Source organism: Carassius carassius, chromosome 30, assembly GCF_963082965.1.
Source record: "Carassius carassius chromosome 30, fCarCar2.1, whole genome shotgun sequence".
Classification (NCBI taxonomy): Eukaryota; Metazoa; Chordata; class Actinopteri; order Cypriniformes; family Cyprinidae; genus Carassius; species Carassius carassius.
In genome coordinates this window covers 21,368,921-21,395,369 of record NC_081784.1, presented here as the reverse complement: position 1 = coordinate 21,395,369, position 26,449 = coordinate 21,368,921, and the positions used below count along the sequence as shown (strand labels likewise).

The 26,449-nt window shown below is 36.4% G+C and overlaps 1 protein-coding gene across 2 annotated transcripts; it reads left to right on the top strand.

The window, feature by feature from the left end:
• Positions 1-3,324: 3,324 nt before the first annotated feature.
• LOC132110882 (annexin A11-like) lies at positions 3,325-24,870 on the top strand. 2 transcript variants are annotated; one of them, XM_059517941.1, is made up of 15 exons: positions 3,325-3,455; positions 6,377-6,604; positions 12,060-12,142; positions 14,053-14,253; positions 16,152-16,239; positions 16,522-16,616; positions 16,950-17,063; positions 17,916-18,006; positions 18,115-18,194; positions 18,303-18,359; positions 18,444-18,537; positions 19,079-19,174; positions 19,622-19,680; positions 23,541-23,663; positions 23,747-24,870. In XM_059517941.1, the coding sequence occupies exons 2-15, from the start codon at positions 6,385-6,387 to the stop codon at positions 23,804-23,806; spliced, it is 1,461 nt and encodes a 486-aa protein (XP_059373924.1). In that variant the 5' UTR covers positions 3,325-3,455; positions 6,377-6,384; the 3' UTR covers positions 23,807-24,870. The 2 variants fall into 2 exon arrangements, with proteins under 2 accessions (XP_059373924.1, XP_059373923.1); XM_059517940.1 differs by having other exon boundaries at positions 13,915-14,253.
• Positions 24,871-26,449: the final 1,579 nt, after the last annotated feature.

Below are 26,449 nucleotides of genomic sequence, written 5' to 3'. Positions count from 1 at the left end.
TCGGCTTCTGTGGAATGCCCCAGCCACTCCGGTCTCTTCCGGTGGGGCGGTCCCCAGCCCAGCACCACTGCTCAAGATGGCCGCCAATCCAGGGCCACAGCACAAGATGGCTGCCAGCCCAGAGCCACAGCACAAGATGGCCGCCAGCCCAGCGCCACAGCACAAGATGGCCGCCAGCCCAGCGCCACAGCACAAGGTGGCCGCCAGCTTGGGGCCACAGCACAAGATGGCCGACTCAACGCCTGAGTCTCCAGATAAGGTGTCACCGGCTCGCCAACATAGAGGACGGAGGAGGAGGAGACAGGCGTCTACCGTTCCTCAAGGCCCAGAGGACGTTCCCGAGGCGGTGCCCGATGCTGTTCCGGAGGCCGAGGCGGGGCCCGATGCTGTTCCGGAGGCCGAGGCGGGGCCCGATGCCGAGGCGGTGCCCGATGCCGAGGCGGTGCCCGATGCCGTTCCCGAGGCCGAGGCGGTGCCCGATGCCGTTCCCGAGGCCGAGGCGGTGCCCGATGCCGTTCCCGAGGCCGAGGCGGTGCCCGATGCCGTTCCCGAGGCCGAGGCGGTGCCCGATGCCGTTCCCGATTCGGTGCCCAAGACCGGTCTAGAGTCAGGGCTAGTTCCTGTTGACCGTCCAGAGTCGAGTCAGGTCCCAGTGGACTCTCCAGAGTCAGGGCCAGTCACTGATGACCTTCCAGAGTCAGGGCGGGTCACCGTTGGACGTTCAGAGTCAAGTCAAGTCACTGGGTGGGCTGCTGCTCGGGCCTGTTGGACTCCGGCATCGACCACAGGGGGGTGGTGGTCATCCGCTCCGCCCTGGGGGACTCTGGCGTCGACCACGAGGACGTGGTGGTCCTCCGCTCCGCCCTGGGGGGCTTCCGCTCTGACCACGAGGACGTGGTGGTCCTCCGCTCCGCCCTGGGGGGCTTCCGCTCTGACCACGAGGACATGGTGGTCCTCTGCTCCGCCCTGGGGGGCTTCCGTTCTGACCACACGGACGTGGTGGTCTTCCATTCCGCCCTGGGGGGCGTCCGCTCTGACCACGAGGACGTGGTGGTCTTCTGCTCCGCCCTGGGGGGCTTCTGCTCTGACCACACGGACATGGTGGTCTTCTGCTCCGCCCTGGGGGGCGCTTGCCCTGACTACACGGTTGTGGTGGTCTTCTGCCCCGCCCTGGAGGACTCTGGCCTCGACCACAAGGACGTGGTGGTCTTCTGCCCCGCCCTGGGGGGCTTCATGTTGTTTTTTGTTTGTTGTTTTTGTATTTACTCCTGTCCCTGTTCCTCTCTGTAGTCTGGCCCTCCATCCCTCCCCCTGAACCTCCTCCAGTCCTCCTCCCTCCTGGTCTTCCTGTTTTGTGGTTACTTTCTGGTGCCTGTTTCCAATGTCTTTCTTTTCTGGCCCTCCATCCCTCCCCCTGAGCCTCCACCTGTCCGCCTCCCTCCTGGTCTGTTTTGTGTCTGTCGTGGAGCGTCTGGGAGCCGCTCCGTAGAGGGGGGGTTCTGTCACAGTGTCTGGGTTGTGTCCCTGGGTTTCCACTAGATGTCCTCCTTTCTCACGGTGTCTGTCACCTTATCACTTCCTGTCTCCTTATTTGGTCACCTTCCTCCTTGTTTAGGTAATTGATTGTTCCCCACCTGTCTCCTGTTTCCCCATCATCCTTTTGTGTATTTATACCTGGTCTGTCTGAGTCTTAGTCACGGAGTCCTTGTTTAATGTTGATGTTTATTCATGTCCGTCATCTTGCCTTGCCTTGTCTTCGTGTTTTGTTTATGTTTGGATTTGTTGGATATCGACCCCTGCCTGGACTGTTTATTCTTTGGATTGCCCCTTTAATAAATACATACCCGCAATTGGTTCTCTCTCCTGTGTGTTCTCTGTAACACCGAACGTGACACTGTCCTCTTCTTATCCATAGGGGCCTGTGTTATTCCACAAATATCAGAACCTACTGAAAAACCTTAGAATTATTTTGCCATTTTCTTTGATTTTTAAACAAACAAATGAATGTAAATGTACTGTAAATATATCATACACTTTGAACAGACTTTATGCATTTTTCTAATATAGAAATATGAAATATGTAGCATTTGTGTCTTGTAAACATGCTACAGTATTTTGGCATAGAAGCTAAAAAATCCACCATTTCCACATTTTATAAAATAAAGCCTTTTCTTAGATATCAGATTCTGTTAGCCTTGCATCACTGCTGTGAATACTTGAGGAAGTACACATTTTCTTTTACGGAACATTTCCTCAATGTAATTATCATGCATGAAATGGATGTGGTCTGTCAAAATGTAGTCATTATTTTAACTAATAAATCAACGCCATGGGGTACATGTAGGAAGTATGAAGTATTTTTAATCTAAGTTAAACCATGATAGTGAAATCAATCTAACATCACAGGCTCTAAAAGTGATTTGATGTGCTATTGTGAAATGCTGGAGTCATATTAAGGAAAAAGTTCTCAGCCTTTAATAACTGGGCTTTTTTACTTCATTATGTTTGTAAATGATGATCAGTTCAAGTTAGGCACTATACACACACACAATGAAAAATTTCCCGACAGGGACAAACAAGAGTACAAAATATTATAATAAATTATATTTATCTTATTTTTTATTCTTATTATTTGACAGCTTTTTAGATATTGTACCAAAATAATTCTTAAAGATTACAAATGAGGGAGACTTAAAAAATACTTCTATAATTGTGTAAATATTTAACTAGTAAACAACAACAAATACCATTAATCAAGTACTATTAATCAAACCTATATTCTTCTTCATCGTTTCCATATTTAATACAGTATCTACAAAGGACAAGTTCTTTTCTTTTTCTCAGATAACCAGCTCTGCACTCTTTAAGAAAACCCACTAGAGAACCCTCAATTAAAAATGTGCCATGTATTTTCAGTAATAGAGTTTAAACACAGACACACACACACACACTTTCAGTTTTCCTAAACACAGGCGTAAACGGACGTCATGCACGCAAAGATGGGTGTGACCGAGTTTAGGGTGTATTGTGTTCTGCTTGGGCAAACTTGTGACTTGTGCTAGAAAAAATCACATATCCATTGTATTAAATATTAAAAAAAAAAAACAACAGCAGCAGCAGCAAAACACAGGAAACGGAGATTTTGAAGAGACTACAACGCATTTCATACAGCTGCTCTTTTAAATTGTAACTACACCCCACAATAGGTTGGGTCATATTTGACAGACTTATGGAAAGATTACAATAGTCATTCCTTTATTACCAAACAACGTGAGTCATAGTGTATGAAAGAGTCACATGTTTAGTATTTAGTTAAAGATTGTTTAGAGTGGCACAGTCATGGAAAGAATGAGTCCCACCCACCTCATTAAATAATACGTAGCGTGTCTCGCGCTCGAGCGCAGCGCAGAGGCACTCTGGACATAGGAAGTGACTGACGGGCCGCAGCTTAAACCGTAAGTAACATATACTTTTTTTTACAATATACATGCGCTCTGTTTGACGTTTGAAACTATTAAAAGAGTAATAAAGCTGTTGAGTGCGCTGTGACGTTTATGCGCTTTCTGCTCTCTAATTCCTGTGAGAACACGGCTGCGTTATTTTAAGTTCACTAAGCCTTCTTCCAGCTAGCATTTTTAGAGCTCCACTCATAATGCTGTGCATTAAATGTCCATTTGTACTTTTGTCGCTGGTCTTCACTTCGCACATTTACGGATCAGCACAGTTTAGTTATGTGATAAAGTAATGGTTATGAAGAGAAAGCCTGTTTTATTGTGACTGAACACTTGGTCTTTTATACAATTGCGATAGGAAAACCGAGACGGTAACTGTTCTGTGGGATAAAATGCAAGTATAGCTGTTTTTGTTAATATAATGTATACAGTGTGAAGTATAACATATTAATTTATGCTAAGTAAATAGTTTTACTTAGCATATCTAATAATGTTATATTATATATAAAGAGAGTGAGAGAACAATATGCAAAATTAAAGACAACTGTATTGTACAATTCACTATATAGAGTGTTTTGCATAATATAGTATTGTGTATTTTCTTTTTCTCTCTCTATTTCACACACACACACACACACACACACACACACACACAAAATGCATATGGGGTGGACTTTATAGAAAGTGACACTTCTCCAGGTGTTGGTGTTGTGATGGTTTTGAGTGTGAAGTCAAGGCCTGTTGAGAGACTAACTGTTGGTAGATAGAGCTTTTCTGATATTCTAGTGTAGGACATTCACATTCTTAAAAATTAGGCCTAACAAAAGCCCTTTTTTTCTGTCCTGAGCAATGCATGATTGTATAGAGGCCCATCGGAGGCCAGTCTGAAATCAACATCTTATTCATCAATATATAAGTTTGGAAAGTCTGAGTGTTTAGATTGCATCATGATTGCTTTTTATCAACCGAGTTCATCTCTAAAAGTCTGTGTGTACTACTCCTTTCCTCTGTTCATGTAATGTTTTTTATGGCAGGTGGGGTGCTGTGGCGAACCGTTCCCACACTAGGTAAAGATGATAAGATTGTATGCAGAGTGTATTTGTATTTTCCATGACCAGTGACCACATATAGAGCATGAAATCAGGCTAAATAATATATATAGCTGTTTATTTGGAAGTTCACAAAATATGGACATCTCTCTGAGGCAATGCTACAAAGGTCAATGAGCAATATTATAAAAGCCCTGTTTTCTTTTTTGTATCTTATCTGCTCTTATCATGTAATCCATATTTATAGCCCATGTATTATATTTTCTAACCCTACTGCAGATAACATTGCCTTTCTGCATTACCTTAATAATTAGTTATTTACAAAGACAAAAGAGCATGAAACTTCCATAGAGCTCAACATTTGCTGCCAGCTGTTCAATCTATTGGTTGTTGATTGGTGGGATTAAAGGGTGTTGTAGGAAAATAGGCGGAGTATAAGCCAACAAATCATTGGAGAAGTCTGGCATTTTGAAAATGATTTTTATTTCATACTGTATAAAACCCTTGGAGCTCATGGGCAGTCTTATGTTAGTTTAATGTGTTATCACAAAAAAATTAATTTCCCTATGGAAAAAATTACTTTTACTTCCTGAATATGACTAGTTTGCTATAGCTGTCTTGAATTTGTTTTATGTAATGTGTTCACATAGTTTGTACCAAATGGGAACTCTTTAGTGAGACACACTGACTGCTGTTAATGGTTGGTTTAAAAAAAAATTAAAGCGATTGATTTTGGGAGCATAGCCACTACTTTCCATTCAGGTCAGAAAAAAAGAGAATTAAACTTAAAAAAATAAATGCAAATTTGTGTATACAAAATAAAAAAAAACCTACTATATTGTTTTGTTAGTTGACCTACATATGTTGTAATAGACTTCATGCTAGATTTTGCCAGACTAAAGGTAAATGTTGCTTTATTTGGCAGAGGAGTGTCCTACTCTGAACATCTCAAGTCAGGTGTGAAACACAGCAGCAAGGTGTCAGTTTTGACTGTTTTCACCCATTTAAATTGAATGCTTGCTAAACTATTTGAAAAATGCACCCAGGAACTACTTCATTAAAACCAAACTCAACTCAGCAATATCACTATACTGACCATTCACACACAACTTTATCAAACGCTTTTTTATGCATTGATAAAGCACAGCATTATTTACTGCTTTAAATATTGTTTAGTGATGTTTGTGGATGTACAGCAGTCTGGCTCTCTGAGGGCTCATTGGCATAATCAAAAAGCACAAGAGCAAGTGTAGCAACCAGTAGACTGAAGGATGGAAGGTCCTAATGGATCAACATCATGTATCCTTCTAAACAGAGTACTAGAGACATGATATATTTTTGTTGGCCAACCCAGAATTGGAGTTTGGATTATTGCAGAGAATAAGCTCTGTGACCAACAAAAGTTTTGTGATCCTTACACATTTTGTTCATCAAAATAATTCTTCACAAACTTTGTGAATAATTAAATACAATCAGCAGAAGTTAAAGCCAAATTTAGGTTATAAACAAACTACACCATGTTCGTATGACTTCAACATCACCATCACTAAGCTTTCAACAACCCTTTCAATCTTTATCTTAAATCTACAGTACATGTTGGAGAGATTGAGTTAGAATAGTTTCATTGTGTATAAACACATGGCTGTAAAAGTGGACTACTCTGTAGTCCCATTTAGCCACTTGAAAAAAATCAATCACTATTTCACATGTTTTGACTCGACCGTTACATTGACTTCAGATGAACTGGATGCATCTGATGCATTAGCGTTTGTTCAAAGAAATCATTTTACATTTCTATCTCTGCAATCCAGGCTTGTGACGGTTTACTCATTACACAATTTTGCCAAATAAAACCCTTACTTTTTTCAATTTCAGGCAGGACAATGAGTTATCCAGGCTATCCTCCCCAGTCCGGCTATCCTCCTCAGGCCGGTGGATACCCACCCCAACCCGGGGCTTATCCTCCAGCTGCAGGAGGTTACCCTCCTCAGCCTGGGATGTACCCCCCACAGGCGGGTGGATACCCTCCCCAACCTGGAGCTTACCCATCCCAGCCAGGTGCCTATCCAGGCCAGCCCGGGCCATATCCTTCTGTGCCTTCAGGTGAGCCACCGTACCACCAGGAAACTACACGCAGCAGTGTGTTATCTCGTAGATGATTTCCATAAGTGTGCATTGTCCTGCCTTACCTCACACTTTATGCAGTTTGTATTTACAATGTTTATGAAGGTTTTATTTTAGACATAAACTCAATGGACAAACCAACTTTGTTTTGTGGCTTTCACTGAACAGTGATTAATAGTGATGTTGACACGGTAATGTGGAATATGTAGGTGGAGCCAGCGGAAAAAAGTGAGTGATTGACTAAAACGCTAGCTCGTTTCTAGCATTGTCTTGCACTGACATACATACATTTGGAGGCTCTTCTTTTGCACCAAAGGTCATATGGATTACATTACTGAATGGACGCATATGAATGTTCTGGAAACCAATGACTTGTTGACTCATTGGTCACACATTTTCCATAATCGGATTGCTTTAGCTATTTTGCCACACCAAAATGCGCTGTTTGGTGTGTATACATGCTAGCACTTTTGACCTTGCTTTGTTTTACTTATAAGCATTATTTTAATTATCACAATGTTCAAAACTCTAAGTCAGGATTTACGCTTCTCACTAATCCGATTTGGTTTTCAGATCTATTCTTTAGCACTGTCTGTCTGCGCTGTCAGTTTGCTAGCAATGACATCTGATCTGTTCTAACAGGGAAGCAAATATCCGGTGTATCTACATCAGTTGCGTTAGTAGTTATGTAAGCGTCAACACGATGTCTAGGCACCTTTTCATACAAAAGCTGTCAGTTTGCCTCTGTTCATGTCTATCATGATCATACTGCGGTGCTGAACTCATAGGTGCATGAGAGGACATAAACACCAGAGGTATTGTACCCATTAGTGTAGTGCATTGAAAACAACTCACTCATTTACTCATTCACTATGTACTACAGTACTTAGTGAATGTCACATTGTTTGCTAGAAGCTTTGTTGGCTTAAAAAGGGTTAGCAGACATGAATTTATTCATATTTGAAGATCACACACATTGTATATAAAAAATAAAAATCCTACAAATATCTGACGGTTCAAAAAAAAACTTTTTTTTGTTTTTTTTCTGTTCAGATCTCAGATAATCCCAAAAAAGATATCCCACTTATACAAAATGATATGAATATGGCCTATGCCCGAATATTTATTTCAGCAAGGAGGCATAAACCAATAAACACTTATAGTGTTACAAAAGATTTCTATTTTGAATAAATTCTGTTCTCATGAATGTTCTATTAATCAAAGAATCTTGAAAAATGTTAGAATTTCCACAAAATTATTAAGGAGCACAACTTTTTTTTTTTTAATCATGATTATAATAAGAAATGTTTCTTGGCCAACAGATCAGTATGTTAGATTGATTTCTGAAGAATTACATTTTAATAATATTTTACAATATTACTGTTTTTATTTTATTTTTAATCACATAAGTGAAGTATTGGTGAGCATAAGAGACTTTTTTTCAAAAACTTGAAAAAATCTTAATGACCCCAGTAAGATGTTATCATCACGGAAATTCGCCCCCGCACTTTTTCGGGAAAGTGTGTTCGTATAGAGGTTTTCAAGAGCTGGTGTGAATAAATATAGATTTAAACTCAAAGAGACAGGATATTCTGCGCATGACCTGATATTTTATTTGGACTCAAAAGGTGAAATGAACATGACAGAGCGCTAAACACTCCTACCGTGTGTGTTTCATTCATACTCGAACCAGGAGGACGCTCTCGCGCAGAGAGTCATACCAGGAAACTCCTAATATGGACAACAGCATCGAGCTATCGCTGTATGAAACAGTTGTTTTTGGTTTTGTTTTTTTCAGGTCCAAAAAAATCTCCAGCAGGTGATAAATAAAGTATATGAACAATGCAGTTCTAATTGACACAGCATTTATTACAGTATAGAAACTATTCTGCCTTATTATGTGATAAAAAAGTGTTTGTAGTATATAAATAAATCATTATTATTTGTTATTGTCCAGCAGTTATAGATTTCTAAGCCAATTAAAAACTAGAAATTAGAGAAAAATTATAGTCGCCTATAGCAGAGGTGGGTAGTAACGAGTTACATTTACTTCGTTACATTTACTTGAGTAATTTTTTGGTGTAACTAATACTTTTTGGAGTATATTTAAAGATGGGTACTTTTTACTCCTACTTTAGTAAATTATTTGGGAAAAATCTGTACTTTTACTTTGTTACTGTGGGCGACGCTCCTCTCGTTACTTTATCTTAATGCAGTTAATGTTATAAATGCTTCAGTTTATTCAGTTTAAAAGTAGTTACGTCTACTTTTCTCTGGGAAATTAGCGATGCCCATTCGCGAATGATTCATTATTTTGAGTCAATTCTGTTCAAAGGCTTGATCAAACCAATTGGCAAACGAGTGAATTGGTTCATGAATCAGTTTGAATGATTCGTTCAGTTCCCTGCCGCACGCGCTGAGCGTCTGAAGCGGTTCACTCAGAGTAGTAACGTTTAACATCAGCAGCGTTGAAAACATGGCTGGAACTGCACTGAATTGAAAGCAAATCTGCAAAGGCTATTATTTGCTTGCGATGGAGTTCCTTATTAGATGAACACCGCGTGTGCTGTCTACTGTTCAACAGGTAATAACTTGGGCTACATTCGATTACAGTACACGATACCACTGTGACATTAGTTTGTTGTACGTGTGTCGCTTATAACAGAGGGGAGTCAAGTTGAATGCAGCTTCCAAAAGACAAAAAATAGCCGATTAAGATTTTATACATTTTAATACAATAACACCGGTGCGAGTACGTTCAGCAAGTCCAGCTGCTAAATTCAGATCTGTGACTGCTTGCTGGCGCTGAGCCAGAGATAGATGCGTTGTACAGCGCTGTTCATTATAACCAATCACACGGTTCTGTTGTTCAATGGTTCTGTTGAGCTTTTGAATGCAATGGCCAATCAGAGGCGTTCAGATGAGTCATCGCTGAAATGCCGGTGCTTCCTTCACTCGCTCGCTGACTGAATACATCTTTCTGGCGAATTCTCTCGTCAGAAACAACAAAGTGCAGATGTGTGTACGAATCTTTAATTAAGATATTGATTTCACAGTGTTAACAGTTTCAGTTATTTTAATGGGAGTTTCTGAGAGTGATTGAAATCTAGACTGCCAGTGAAAATGATCTTTAATAATGTAAATGTTATTTGCTCTCTTTCTGAACAATGAAAGATTAGTAGCAGTTTTTATATCACATTAACTTTCAATGTTAAATTCACATTTAATATAAAGTCAGTCGTATTAAAAATGTTATGGCATGACACCTATATCTGTTACTTAAGTAAACAGACAGGGTTTTATAATAAATTACATAAATTGGAGTAAAGGCTGATGAAATATATACATTTATACACACACACACATACATTACATACATTTTATCTATCTCAATAAAAATAGGCTCAGTATATATGACCCAAAGTAACTAGTAACTAACTACTTGAGTAGATTTTTTATCCGATACTCTTTTACTCTTACTCAATTAACTATTCAAGACTAGTACACTTGAGTAAATATTTCTAGAAGTACTTTTACTTTTACTTGAGTACAGTTTTTGGGTACTCTACCCACCTCTGGCCTATAGTATCCACTACCAATCAAAAGTTTTTGGACAGTAATCTTGTTAATGTTTTTTTTTTTTTTTTTTTTAAATAAGTCTCTTCTGTTCACCAAGCCTGTATTTATTTGATCCAAGTACTGCAAATCAGTGAAATTTTGAAATATTTTTACTAGCCTATTTAAAATAGCTGTTTTCTATTTGAATATATTTCAAAATGCAATTTATTGAGATTTCAAAGCTGATTTTTTTTTTTGCATCATTACTCCACTCACACGATCCTTCAGAAATAATTCTGATACTGATTTGCTGCTAAAAAAAACTCTTATTATGATAATGTTGAAAACAGCGGAGTATAATTTTTTCAGGTTTTTTTGATGAATAGAAATTTCAGAAGAACAGCATTAATCTGAAATAGAAATCTCTTGTAAAATGATATCTTTATCACCACTTTTGATCAATATAAAGAATCCTTGCTAAATAAAGTATTAATTTCTATAATTTAACAAAAAAAAACTATATATATATATATATATATATATATATATATATATATATATATATATATATATATATATATAATACTGACTAAGCTTTTGAATGATGTAGTGTATAATGTTGCAAAAGCTTTTTATTTCACATAAATGCTGATGTGTGGATCCTTCTATTCATTAAAGAATGCTGAAAAAATTTACTCATCTGTTTTAAATATTGATAATCCGCATATTAAGAATGATTTCTGATTAATGTGACACTAAAGACTGGAGGAATGATGCTGAAAATTCACCTTTGATCACATTAATACATTACATTTAAAATATATTCAGACAGAAAACAGTTATTTTAAATGGTATATATTGCTGTACTTTGGATAAAATAAATGCATGCTTGGTGAGCAGAAGAGACTTCTTTCAAAACATTAAAAATCTTACTGTTAAAAAACTGTTGACTAGTAGGCTATATAGATTACAGAAATGTTATAGCGTAATGTTATATATATATACTTCTGAAAAGATGGCTACGCCCCTGCTTATAATCATTAAAGGGATCTTACCAAAAGAACAAAAACTAGTGCGGTTTAAAATAGTTTTAGGTGGATTTCAGCATGTCACATGACACGTCATCTTCCCAGTCTATTCCATGAAAACTAACCAAAAATACAGTAATACTAGTAATTAGACGCACAAATAGAGGAAACAACTACCAAAAAGAGCTTAATTAATGTGCAATGTCAGTGCAATGTTACCTGGCAATTCTAATTCTTAGAACAAAACCTGCTGCTCTGGATTCTGGAGTGTTTCTGTTTTATCTTATCACATTAAAACTTATTTTTTTATTCATATAGTTAGAGAGTATGCAGGGCCCTCAGGGTACTGCACAGAACAATGATCAAAAGTTGATATCTATATTGTTATCAGCCTGCCATCTGATACAAATTGTGTCCTGCTTTTCCCCTATACACACTGTGTTTTAAAGACAACTGGAAATGATGCTCCCAGGCCCAGCACATTTTATTTCTGTAATCTGACATGTGAGACAAGATAGTCAGTAAGAGAACAGCAGTAATCATTGTGAAAAATAGGCCAGAATGGTTAAGATATGTTATATAGCAGAATGGAGATTACATAGGAGGGGGGAGTGAATGTACACAGCGCTCTCTTACACCCTCAACACCACAACTGAGGTGAGACCCATTGCAACATGCAGCAGTGAATCATGCACTATAAGACGGGAACATGTTTTAATGATGTATATAAGGTTGGTTTTCATTTCATTTCAACTGTGAAGTGCACTGATATTGTTCAGTCATAATTGGTGTTGGGGTTCTAGGTTTTTGTTAACGTGTTTGCTTGTTTTAAATGCATGTATTTGCAGGAGGTTGGGGTGCTCCCGGTGCTCCTATTGGCTTGGATAATTTGCCGAATCCTGGATTCAATGCATCAAATCTCCCAGCAATGGTAAGTTCTATAATAAAACTCGATTGGTCTTGATTTTCAACAGATGCGGGTAATTTGATTCCAGTCAGCATGAGATGCACAACCTTGGCTAAAATCCCATCAAATCCTTCCTTTATCAGCTTTTTACAAAACTGTTCTCCTGTGACCATGGCATTGATCTCTTATAATTTATATATCATCAGAATGTGCTTGGCCAACAAATTTGACCCTATTTAATCTACTGATGCACAAGCTTCTTTAGAGTTTGCTCCGTAATCAAATTTACACATCAGAGGAAATGTGAACAAGTGTGGATCCATTGAACTACTGCAGCAAGGGCAATATTATACACAAAAGATTATATGATGTACATAAAAAAATTATACACATCAGGTGTAATTAGCTAAACATATTACACTGGTACTAAGACAAAACCTCAAAGCACCAATAAGAACACAGGGATGATTTAGTTATAGAGCTGCATGAATAAGAAATATCATTAGAAATGAAGAATACTTTTTTGGGGATTAATTAATTCATTTAAGAGGTTTCTCTTTTAGGGATCTATCTTTGTGAAATGGAAATACACTATGCATAATTAAAAATAAAAATATATAATTTTAAAAGAATATACTTAAGTGCACACTGGATGTAATGTTTTCAGCAATTTAACTGCATGTTAATTACAATTAAAAGAAATGTCCCACTTAAGTAGGGCTTAAGTACATCTTTGTACGTAATTTTCATAATTACTCCTGTTGTCTCTGAAGTATGGTTAAAGTGAACTGATGAATATATTCATAAGTATTTATGGTTTATAAACCTCAATATTCCTTAACGTGATTTCTATTGAAACTTGTATGTGATGTATTAACTTGCTCTACATTTGTAAGTATTATACTGGACGTTTGTAATGACGTTGCAGTTTAGTGCATTTAAAATATATTAACTTAAATGTAACATGGAATAACACACTAAAGTTTAAATTATTATCAAGTACTTCATTATTCTTTAGGATTAAGAAAATTGAGCTTTAAAGAAAAATGTTAAAAGATATTATTGCTAAGTGCAGTTTAAAAAATATATACTTTAAAGATTTGAAGTACACTACAGGTGCATATGTGATACATTTCTTTTTCACAAAGGAAACATAATAAATGGATAGAAATGTACATATTAAAACAGGCAGTTTTATGGTTCTAATTTGAAATTTATGCTGCTCTCAGGTGCATAAAAGTGCCCAAAAGTTTAACAAACTCCTGTAGACTAGAAAAGTAATGAACTGACCACCTTGCTTTCTGGTGGTTTTGGTGTTAGTATCAGCCATTTAAAAAACACATTGGTTGACCGCTACTTTTCAGGGAAATATTTTAGCAGTATGATGCTTTAGCTAGACTAAAAGGACTGGTTTCATTACTCTTCCACAGTACTTCTTCATGTAGGGTCAGCAAGAGAAAATCGGGGAATGTGGAAACTCTTCCAACATGTCAAAAACAGTGTGATAAAACAGTGTCTCTGTGACAACCGTGTGCAATATGATGCATGTAGCTTAAATCAACAGAAATGTTTTAGTGCAAAGCCACACTATCTAAACAAACCACTCCATGAATGCACACTTGTTCACCGTCTTCCTTATCTCCCTGTCCTGGCCTTAATCATTTCTTTGTCCTTCAGTATTGTAATTTCATGGCTGTATATGTTACGTTTCCTGCTACTTCTACTCTACTGTCCTAACTGTCATGCTCGCTATCATGCTTTTTGCTTTTTTCGCCCCCTCAAAATTTCCATCGCAGGTAAATCAGTTTGCCGCCAATAGTGGATTTACCCCAAATCCATCCATGTTCCCTCAAGTGCCTGGTGGCTATCCTGGCCCCCAGCCTGGGGGCCCACCAGCCCCCTCCCCTAACCAGCCCTATGGCATGTACCCTCAGCCAGGAGGAGGTATGCCCCAAGGTCCGGGAATGGGATACCCTGGAGGCCCAACCCCGGGTCAGCAGATGCCAGGCTACCCAAACGCCCCAGCACCCACTCCGTCCATGCCTAGCTATCCCAAAGCACCCTCACCCAACCCATCCGTGCCCGCATATGGAGGAGGTTACGGAGGAGCTGCACCTGCTGTTCCAGCTATCAATGTAATTAACTCTTAACTATTTTTTATTATCATGCAAATCCGTTACAGTATACAGGGCTTCTTAGGGTCTTTAAAAGGTCTTTAAAAGTCTTCACAAATTAAGGCCTTAAAAGCTCTCAAATTGGAGCAGAAATCTGGTATTAAATGTTGAATGCACTGCAAATAATGAACTTCCTCAGTACTTTTGTCTTGTTTTCCAATTAGCGTTAATTTTGTTAATGAAAACTGACACAAAATGTTTGTCAACAAGGTTCCCCTTTTAAAAACAAGACGTTGACAGGCAATAATAAGGTTATGAAACAATAACTGAGCCTAAATGAACATGCGATATCTTTGACGAAAAAAGATGAGACTAAAATGAAGTTAAAAGAATAAAAACTTGATCAAAACCTTTTATATTTTTGTTCAAAAAAAGTGGAGCCAAAACATTTGACTGCTGTACAAGACTCTTATTTTGATTGCCAAATCTCAAATCCCCCAATCAGAGCTTTTCTGTTAAACGGATATGTACTCTTCCCAGCTTTTTGCTTTATACAATCTGGCAACCATTCACACGCACTCTCTCTGCGGAGGTGCCTAGATCTGAAAACATTGGCATACAGTAGGTCTACTGTACAAGTAAGCTGGAGTTCAGCGATCTCTATTTGAGGTATTCTGCTTAAATGAAAGCTATATTCAGCCAGCCTATGTTCTGTCATGGATCTCGACTTTATTGTTTGTGATAGTGGTTGCGGATTGTAACGTTACTTGCACAACCTTTGTGCAGCAAAAACGGTTTTTTGCTGTTGTTTAAGGGAAACCTTAAAGATGCAGTAAGCGATATCTGAGAAATGCTGTTGATATTTGAAATCACGAAAAACAAACACACCCCTACCCAAAAGAATCGCACCCATATCTTGCCTCCGCCCCCAAATTTAAAAAACATGCTATTCAATGTAGGCACCTCCCCCATCACAACTGGACACGCCCCTTACTGGTTACTGGCTACAAAGGTGTTTTGGTGCTCGGTCCGATCCACTTTTAACAGAGTTTCTCAGAAATCGCTTACTGCAAACTTAATGTTATTTGGAATGAATGGAATTACTATTAGGAATTTCTCTGTTATGATATTCGAGAGTAGGTTTTTTTACACCAGTTTTCATAACGCAGACAGGCCAGTGTGTCTTTGGTGTTTATTTACCCTCTAATTGATATCCTGTTATAAATCTGTACACTAGATGAGGTAAAATAATCCATGCATACAAGATGATATTCTATTGATTTGTGCTTATTGGTGAAAGAGCAACTGCTGATGAAATGTAAAAATAAAATAAATTTCCCAACTGACAACAATTATGCAATTAGAATGGAGCAAAATAATATATATTTTTCATCATTTTAACCATTATACAGTATGACGAAAATGTGTTTCCACTGACTAAAACTAGACTAAAATGCTCAGACGTTTAGTCGACTAAAATTTGACAAACTAAAACAGGGCAAGTTGACTATATATGATAAAAACTAAGATGTAACTTAGACACAGGACTAAGACTAAGACTGAATTAAAAATAGCTGACAAAATTAACACTATTTCCAATACAAGTTTACTTAAATCAAGATACATTTACTGGAGGAGCAAAATGAAGTGAGTTTATGCTTAAAACAAGAAATATCTTTCAATGATGTATGTTTACCCTTTAAATTAAGTTGATTTATTTTTCTTGTTTTAATCCATATTAGTATATTTCCTTATTCTAGTTAAACTACATTTCGTACACATTGTTTTTACATATAGAGAACATATGAATTATGTTATATGTTACAATTTTCTTTACTTGGTCTTTAAAAAATAAATTATTACCTTCATAAAACCTCCCAAAAAGCCTGAGTATATATTTGTGTCCTAAATTTTTGTAGCGTGGATTCAGAGGGACCATCCAAGACTTCCCTGGAGCTGATCCTCTAAGCGATGCAGAAGTCCTCAGGAAGGCCATGAAAGGCTTTGGTGCGTTACTCTTCATGTTCATTTTCCATTTACTCTGATTCTTAGAAAGCAGCGTCACTCATTCTCCCTCAGGGTTAAAAGGCGTTGTGTTCTTTTTGTTCTTTGGTGTTTATCTATTATTAATCGAAGTTTGACCCCTTTGTGATAAAGATGACAGATGTTTAAAACTGATGCCTTTTTTTAGACTGACATGGAGCATGGACTCAAGAAAATGACTCCTGTGTTCACTACTCCAGAAAATGACATAGCAGGCTGCTAATATGCATGAACATGTTTCAACAGGCACGGATGAACAAGCCATCATTAATTTACTTGGAAGTCGCTCCAACAAGCAGCGTGTACCACTCTTGGTGTCATACAAGACTGCCTATGGAAAGGTAAATGGAGAGCATTAGAGCTTTTGAGATATTTGCTGTGCAGGAGATACAGCAGCTGCCCCTCAGGTTGAGACCAGGATTTATTTTAACAGCTAATTGCTTTTCTTTAAAGCTGTGAACCATGATGTGCTAGTTGGTGCTAGGCAGGTGGTGTTAGTTGGTGGAAATCAACATTTATGTCCATTTTCCTAAAGGAGGAAGACAAAAAGATAACATGACAAGATAATTTTGTCAACACTGGCATATAAAAAACTAAATGCAGCTAAGATATAGATTTTGTTATAGGTTAAGAAAAGCATCATTAATCATTCTCATGTTACCCAATGCATACAGGATTTGATTAAGGAGCTGAAGTCTGAGCTTTCAGGAAACTTTGAGAATCTGGTGCTGGCCATGTTGAAGACTCCAGCTCAGTTTGATGCATATGAGCTCAAAGAGGCCATCAAGGTTTGTGAAAGTACTTTATTAACAGTATTAATACAAATGAATCACGTAAAATTATTCAGTCAAACATTGCGCAGCTTAGCACCCTCACATGGATAACTGATGCAATATATAATATGTAAACATACTGGATTTATAGTTATAGCTTAGTTATATTTATATACCATTCAAAAGTTTTGGGTCAGTAATTAATTCATAAATTCATCAAATGAACGGTTTTATTCAGCAAGGATGCATTAAAATAATCAAAAATAACAGTAATATATATTGTTACAATTTTGTTTATATAAAATAAATGTTCCTTTGAACATTCTATTCATCAAAGTATACTGCAAAAAAATTTATTACGGTTTCTAGATAACGATTAAACAGCAGTTTTCAACTTTGATAATAATAATAATAATAAAATATTTCTTGAACAGCAAATCATCATATTAGACTGTGTAGTAATGATGCAGAAAATATAGCTTTGCCATTACAAAAATAAAATACAGTTTTAAAATATATTACAATTGAAAAATTATTTTAAATTGTAATAATATTTTGCAATATTCATTTTTACTGTATTTTCAGCCTTGGTATATGAATAAACGTGTGCATGTGTGTATAAACATCTGTTTCAATTCTTAATGATGCATATAGCATTACTTTTATGTGTAGCACTGTTCTCTGAGAATAAAGAAATAATTCAACAAAAACACAAACACAAAGGGAGAATATGAAGAATTTTCACGTACCTACAACAGGTTTACATTTTGAGAGAATTGTTCCTTTATGGTGCACAGATAAAAGAATATTTGATTAGATGTTTTGACATGCCATTAATACAAATGTAATCTGCTGATTGTTTCCCAGGGAGCAGGGACGGATGAGGCCTGTCTGATTGAAATCTTGTCCTCGCGCTCTAATGCAGAGATCCGAGAGATCAATCAAGTCTTCAAAGCTGGTGCGTCCTATCACTTAATCAAGCATTTCTCATGCACGTTTTCATTTTAAAGCTCGACATTAAAGCAAGGTGAACTGTGATAGATAACACTCAGTGTTTCTGTTTTAGAAAATAAGAAATCACTGGAGGACTTCATCAGTGGAGACACATCTGGACATTTCCGCAGACTTCTGATCTCTCTTGCTCAGGTACACAGATGACGGCAATGTGATGATGTGAAACGTTCATATTTTGATGGACAAAAACATTGCGAATGGCAGAAATGTGAAAGTCATATCCGTGTTGTTATCTCAAAGGGTAACCGCGATGAGAGAGAGAATGTGGACATATCATTAGCCAAACAGGATGCTCAGGTAATTATTAAAATGTTTCTAAAAATAAGTGTTTCTCATTCTTTGAAGAGTCCGTATTATGCTTTTATTTGTGTTCTGCTGCAGACTCTCTATCAAGCAGGGGAAAATAAACTTGGCACAGATGAGTCGAAGTTCAATGCCATCCTGTGTGCTCGGAGCAAAGCTCACCTCAGAGCAGGTACGTTATTGCCCTCTGGCTCGAATAATTGTATTCTTTTATCAAGTCAAAGTCCCTTTTAGGAAGGTCATGTCACTCCCCAGGCTGGTTGTTTCCTTCTTGGTAATGAATCAGGAAATACCAAAATCTCAGAAACTGTTTGTCAAGAATACTATAATATATGGCATATACTGAATCAGAAAAAAATCATATTTCGCTGCTTCTGCTCAGATCAGACTGTATAATGTAGTGTATTGAGTGTTCACACGTACAGAATAATAAATGTGTTAAAAAAAAAAATGGGGTGGCCAGAAATTTTACAATTTAAAATAACTGTTTAACATATTTTAAAATGTAATTTATTCCTGTAATGGCAAAGCTGAATTTTCAGTATTTAGGCCATTACTCATTTTATTATGCTGATTTGGTGATCAAGTAACATAACAAGCTTTAAAGCTCATTAGTGCGCTCTCATATTCTCATTAACATCTATTTGTTTGTGATCACAGTGTTTGCAGAAATAGCGATTATATGAAGACATGAAGTGTGTTTGTGTTGACAGTGTTTCAAGAGTATCAGCACATGTGTGGCAGAGACATTGAGAAGAGCATCGATAGGGAGATGTCTGGAGATCTGGAGAGCGGCATGCTGGCTGTCGGTGAGCTGTCCGATCTGCCATCTAGAACCGTTTCATCAAATCTAATCATCAAACACTCATAATTGTATTTCTTAATTTGCTCTCCATCCTGCCGGCCCCTTTAACGGTAAAGCTGTTATAGGGTAAATATGCGGTGATATGTTTTTCACACAGTGAGAGTCATAACACATAACGTAGCTGACAGATGTGCTTGCTGTGTCATAGTGCATGACTTCCTTTCAGTGGTTGACATGTTTATAATGTGGTGTGTTATCTCGGTTTGCTGTTATGAACAGTCAGGTTTTTTCTCAATTAAATTATTTCACTTTCCGATGAATACACATTCTGTCTTCATTCCTTTATATTTTTCCGTTTTCAAGATTCATCTTGCTTGCTCTATTGTTCACGGCTTGTTAGCTGCAGGGTGATTGGTGTACGGCGAGTCTGAACATGTTTTTCTGTATGCAGTGAAATGCATCAAGAACACACCGGCCTACTTTGCAGAGAGACTCTACAAGGCCATGAAGGTGAGACTCATTCTTCTTTGTGCAAATGAGCTGTACTGACTACAGAGTAAGAGAGCAGGCTAATTCATGTTTAATTACAAACAAAGCCATGGTTTAGAAGTCATTTTAAGAAATGTTACTCTACAGCAGAGGTTCTCAAACTGTGGACACAAAGTGCCCCCAGGTGGTATGCCTGTAGAATCTTTTATTTGTAGTATTAAAAATATATTTTTATATTATAGTATTTATATATTTCTTTCTTTTATTAAAATGTTTTTTATATATTTTTTATTTTTATATTAGAATACATTTGTTTTGAATTGGTACTTTTGTGTGTGTGTGTGTGTGTGTGATAAAAATATTTTAACTAATATAAATTTAGATATATATAATTGTTTTAATTGTAATTTTTTTAATATTCAAAAAACATTCTAATAAATGTTATCATATATATATATATATATATATATATATATATCCCTTTTGGGTTGTTGGGGACGTTTTCGTCCACTAGGGGGTAAAGTTGAGTCTTATTTTGGCCACAACTTTCTCTGTGTTTGAGCTAATGGAATGATTTTTGGTGACAAATCTTATTTCGACCCATATTTTGGGAAAATGCTTTGAAATTTTTCAAAAACTCAACGGTACACTGTGGGCAAATTCACTACCCTTTCGGGATGTTCGTGGATGAAAACATCCACTAAATTAAACTGCTGTAAAAATGTATCAGATAAATATTTTTTTCATTTTTTTTTGCATAAATCTATTAATCAGCCTCAGTCCTGATCAAAACTACCAAATTTTTAAAACAAATTCCAAGATTTTAACTTTTTAATTACCAAATTCATAAATGATGTCACTGATTTGGGGAAAAAAACACACAAAATTACATATTTTCAATATAAAAAGTGATTGTGGACTGGATTTTTTTTTACCTTTTATCACAGTCTTGGGCATGTCAAAGATTAGTAACAAGATTGGCTTTGATGAATTGTTAGTTTTTGTGCAGCATTAGATTTACATTTTTTCTCCCTAATTAGCTGTTGGTGGCTGTTTTTGCCCCATTGACTTCCATTATAACGACATTTTTTGATTGCAAAGCCATGACACCATATAATCATGCATTCTTGATTATTTGTGGTTTTCACTTTTGGGAAGAGGTAAAAAAATGTATTTTTACAGTTGATCACTAGGTGGGACCATTAACCCTTTAGATAGGCCTGTGCAAAAAAAGGCATAGTTTCTGACTTGTATGGGGTTATATGGAGTATAATAGCAAATTATAGTGTGTGTGTATGTGTGATAGAGAGAGAGAGAGAAAGAGAGGGTGTGAGAGAGACCTTTGTGCACTTACCTTGATGTACAGTATTTGAAAAAATCAAAATATGCACCTCATGCTCTCAGAACTACATGGAATAAACAATAAAAAAAGAAGTGTGTTTATGCACCTGCTTCCTTTTGATGGTGAAAAGTACATATGGCCTATAAGTGAAATGCTCCTCTTTTCTTGATGGTAAAGCCAGTTTAAAACCTTAAAATCCTGTAAAAAAAATATACTTTGCATCAAATTTATGAACATAATGTATTATGAACCAAAATGCAATACCAACTTCAAATAAGCTGCAGCTCGCTGGAGGGGTCACGCTACATAATCATTTCTATAAACTTTGGTACAAGTCAAGCCCTTTCTCGTGTTGCTTGCTGCTTTTCTCACCATTAAATATCCAGCACGATGGCATGCAAGTGTTTAAATCCACGTATTTTGCTTTTGTTTAGTCTATTCGCTTATTAAGTCTGACGTCACGTAGCAGCGCTTCCGTGTCCAAACGCTCTATCAGTTACCACGAGAAAACAACAAAAGGTGCTAATATAAACTGTGATAGAATACTAGTGAAAAAGTTATAACATTAACCTTTAACTCCATACTGAAGTACCAGATAGCCAGACAATGAAAATATAAATATAAAAAAAATATCGGAGACTGTAGTGTATATCGTAAGTTTGAAAGCGTTTAACTTAAATTATCAATATGAATAATCAGTGCTCATAAATGGCTGCTGAGGTCATATTCTCAAGTGAAGCGAGTTGAGGCCTGGACCCGGAAACAGCGCTTCTTACGTCATCACTTAACAACCAAATACTTTCACCACCATTAAAAGGCAGCAGGTGCATAAATACACTTTTGTTTACTCCATGTGGTTCTGAGAGCTGAGGTGTACATTGTGATTTTCTGAAATACATTAAGGTAAGTGCGCAAAGGTCTCTCTCACACACACTCTCTCTCTCTTTCTCACACACACACACACACACACATACACAATCAATATAATATGCTGTTATACTCCATATAGCTTCATATACAAGTCAGAAACTAAGCTTTTTTTGCACAGGCCTATCTAAATGGTTAATGGTCCCACCTAGTGATCAACTTTAAAAATAACAAATGTTACCTCTTCCCAACAGGGAAAACCACCAACAATCAAGAATCTCACACACACACAAACACTATAATTTGCTGTTATACTCCATATAACTCCATATACAAGCCAGAAACTAAGTCTTTTTTTGCACAGGCCTATCTAAAGGGTTACTGGTCCCACCTAGTGATCAACTGTAAAAATACATTTTTTTACCTCTTCCCAAAAGGGAAAACCACAAACAATCAAGAATGCATGATTACATGGTGTCATGGCTTTGCAATCAAAAAATGTCGTTATAATGGAAGTCAATGGGGCAAAAACAGCCACCAACAACTAATTAGGGAGAAAAAAATTAAATCTAATGTTGCACAAAAACTAAAAATGCTTCAAAGCCAATGTTGCTACTAAACTTTGACATGCCCAAGACTGTTATTAAAAAGTAAAAAAAAAACAGCCACAATTACTTTTATATTGAAAATAAGTCATTTTGTGTGTTTTTTTTCCTCAAATCAGTGACATCATTTATGAACTTGGCAATTAAAGAGTTAAAATCTTGGATTTTTTTAAAAACATTTGGTAGTTTTGATCAGGACTGAGGTTGATTAACAGATTTATGCAAATAAAATTGAAAAAAAATATGAATCTGATACATTTTTACAGCAGTTTAATTGAGTGAATGTTTTCATCCCGAACAACTCCAAAGGGTAGTGAATTTGAACAATCCACAAGGGATATATATATAATATTTTTTAATTTGAGTTTTACTATACAGTAGTTCTGTATGTCAAGGACTTAGTTGGCCATTATTAATTTGGAAATGCAATATGGAAGCTGAAGTGTTGAACATAGTACCAGTCATGGAAAAGTAATTGAAGTGTTAATAATGAACATACATTTTTGTACTTGTGCTAATTTCTGGAAATGTTTACAGCAATAGAAAATAGAATATATTTGAATTGGACTGCAGTAACTACAGTAATATTAAGCAAGCAATAAGGTACTCGAGGCTGTGCTGTATCATAAATCATAAATAAATCAGGCTGAAGGACGTTGTTAGGCACAAGCCCATACAGAACTGACTTAAACTGTAATTCATCAACTGGACGCTAGAGGCTGGCTGCAAAAGGAAGTCAGTCCCATAGACTTCCCATGTTAAAATGCCCAACTTTACAGCAGAAAAAAAAAACATGTTTACAAATTATTTTGGGCTATATAGATAATTTTGTCCTTCATGACAACTGTGAGGGGGTGCTTCCAAGATTGTGACGGCCGCCTCCGCCTACTTTTGGCTTCAAAAACGCTTTTCGGAAACCTTAACGTCCATGTTTTTATGCAGTCCAAAGGCAGTAGTTGGTCTGAGAGTTTGGGAACCACTGCTCTGGTGTATAAGATCCCATGCATCAAAGTTTCAAATCCAAAAATGTCAAAAAACCTAAGAAATAAGCTGTTTTAAATACACAGGGAGCAGGAACCAAGGACCGTACTTTGATTCGCATCATGGTGACCCGCTCTGAGGTGGACATGATGGACATTCGTCAGGAATACATGAAGAACTATGGGAAATCTCTATACACCGCCATATCTGTGAGTATCTGTGGAACAACCCAGAGAAATGGAAATTACAGCACCGTAATAATAATTGTAATCAAACTAATTTGCATTTACAGGGAGACACTTCTGGGGATTATAAGAAACTACTGCTGAAGCTCTGCGGTGGAAGTGATTAGAAGATACAGATGCTCGCAGACATTAAAGGACATGAAGCCACACCACGATTTCTATACACTTTATGCATTAGTTTAGTTTGCACTCTATTACATACTTGCATGTTTTACTGTAGTTAAGTGTATATTTGACCCTGGACCACAAAACCAGTCTTAAGTGTCATTAAATAAGCTTCCCATTGATGTATGGTTTATTACGATCGGACCATATTTGAAAATCGGGAATCTGAGGTTGCAAAAAAATCTAAATACTGACAAAATCACCTTTAAAGTTGTCCAAATGAAGTTCTAAGCAATACATATTACTAATCAAAAATTAAGTTTTGACATATTTACGGTTAGAAATTTACTAAATATCTTCAAGGAACATGATCTTTACTTAATATCCTAATGATTTTTGGCATAAAAGAAAAAGCGATAATTTTGACCCATACAATGTATTTTTGGCTGTTGCTACATATATATCCCAGCGACTTGAGGTTTTGTGCTCCAGGGACACATAAATGCTGCACGTTACATTTCATGCTCTTTTATTAATGTATTTTTATTTTCTAGAGTAGCAAACCATATCTGAATGTGCCTTCTACGCTCAAAGCAGTGGATTAATTAATTATTGTTTATATCAGGAAGAGTGCATATATATTTGATGTATGCATTTTCTCCAAGTATACTTTGTTTTCAAGTTGATTCAAGAAAATTCTGGACCGAGTATTGTGCACAGATCTGAATGCCAAACATGTTTTTACACTTATGTTTTTTTAAGAAAAATACATATACTGGGGGAAATGTGCCATAATTGTTAGATGTAGTCATCATGTTCGGCATAAATTAACATTTTATAGTAAAGAAATGTATATTTGCTGCATCCTATGCATAGATACACTCAGCTTCTTTTTTATATATGCATAACTATACACACTTCTTTTGTTGTAACCATTATAATTGTTGGCCTCTTCCTTTTTGAGAAAAGTGGTAATGATGGTGCTGTCTTTGTGTTTCTTATTTGTTTACTCTGTACAGAGCCAAACACACATATGAAATGCTAAGTAAATTCTGCCTGAAAGAGATTTCAACTCGAATTAGGTTGGTATTTCTTCAATAGGCACCCTTTGGTACTATCAGTGCTGACTTCTGAAACTAATTCAGCTGTGAACCCAAAACACCCTGATAAATATTAATAACATTCATATAATTATTCCTACTAGATCAGGCATGACTCGCAGTCAAACAGCATTATAATCTACAGAATAAAGATTTCACATCTAAAATGACATTACCTAGGCAAAAATAATAATCATAATTAGACCTGCACATCGGGATCAAATTATTAAATGGCATGATACAATAAGTAAGTATTTTATAGGATATTTATAGTTTTATAAAAACATTTAAAATACTGTAAAATGTAACTTAAATTTAATATACAATTTTATTAATGAACAAATACATTTTTGTGTTGTTATGCCAAGGTCGGAAATATTTCAAGCAATATAATAATTTATGCATGAAGAGAAAGAGCAATATAAAAATAACCTCATTAAATGCATGATGAAAAAAATTTAATTAAAATTGGTATTCAATATCTATAGTTTCATAAAATAATAACATTTAATATAAAATTGTAATAATATATAATTTTTCTTATTCAAATATAGAAGAATATATAAGGAAAAATATTACCAGGTAAAACTAAAGTAATATACGATTTATAAGATGTATTTTAATTTGCTCATTACTGTTTTAATAGCAAAACCAGTCAGTAAAGCTGAATGTCTTGTACAGGCCTAACCTCTTATTTATGTCACTTGTAATTCGCCGTGTTTAAAAAAGATTTGAATAACTAAGGAGGATCTTCTTATCTCACTGTGTCTGAATCATGGGGTCCATCCATCCTTCCTTCTCTTCCCTGAAGCGACACTGCTCCCAGATCAGCTCGCTTCTAATGCCATCCAACAGCCGGGCTATTTCTTCATAACAAGGCCAAACTGCTGAGGACAGCAAGTTACATGAGCGTTATTTAGTTTAACAAGTTCAACGAGAACACAGTGTGACAGCGGTGTTTTAAATCATCTTCCCAGGAAGATTTTAGCGGAGAGACACCAGCAGGACTCTTATTCTCTAAAGTATAGTCATATACGTTAATCGTGTTCGCTCAGAATTTCACAGGTATGAAAACAAATATATTGGAGAGATGCATATAAATAATTCAATGTGTGTATATAAAAATTACTATGGTGAGTAGCTGCCTCCACACATCCAGGAGTTAAATTCAGGATTTTATAATTTTACCAATAGAGGGCAGAATTGCCCTGTGCATTTAAAGTAGGCTACAACGACTATGCAAAAAAAATAAAAATAATAATAATATATATATATATATATATATATATATATATATATATATATATATATATATATATATGTGTGTGTATATATATATATATATATATGTGTGTGTATATATATATACATTTATTTATTTTTCAGAAATAATCGTCTTTCAGCATTTGTCATAAATGAAATGGACATTAAAAACTTCAGTCTTGATTATTCAGGGCTTACAAATACTATCCATAAAATTATGTTCCGCTGAGAACAGTCAGCTTATATCTTTAACTCTAGATGAGATGAAAACCAAACATCTGC

What these genes read in the sequence shown, in the direction of transcription:
- LOC132110882 (XM_059517940.1), top strand. Translation starts at nt 6,385, where the DNA reads ATGAGTTATCCAGGCTATCCTCCCCAGTCCGGCTATCCTCCTCAGGCC. An exon ending in CATCAAATCTCCCAGCAATG is followed by an intron (nt 12,143 to 13,914) that starts GTAAGTTCTATA and finishes TTTCCATCGCAG; the next exon opens with GTAAATCAGTTTGCCGCCAA. An exon ending in GAAGGCCATGAAAGGCTTTG is followed by an intron (nt 16,240 to 16,521) that starts GTGCGTTACTCT and finishes ATGTTTCAACAG; the next exon opens with GCACGGATGAACAAGCCATC.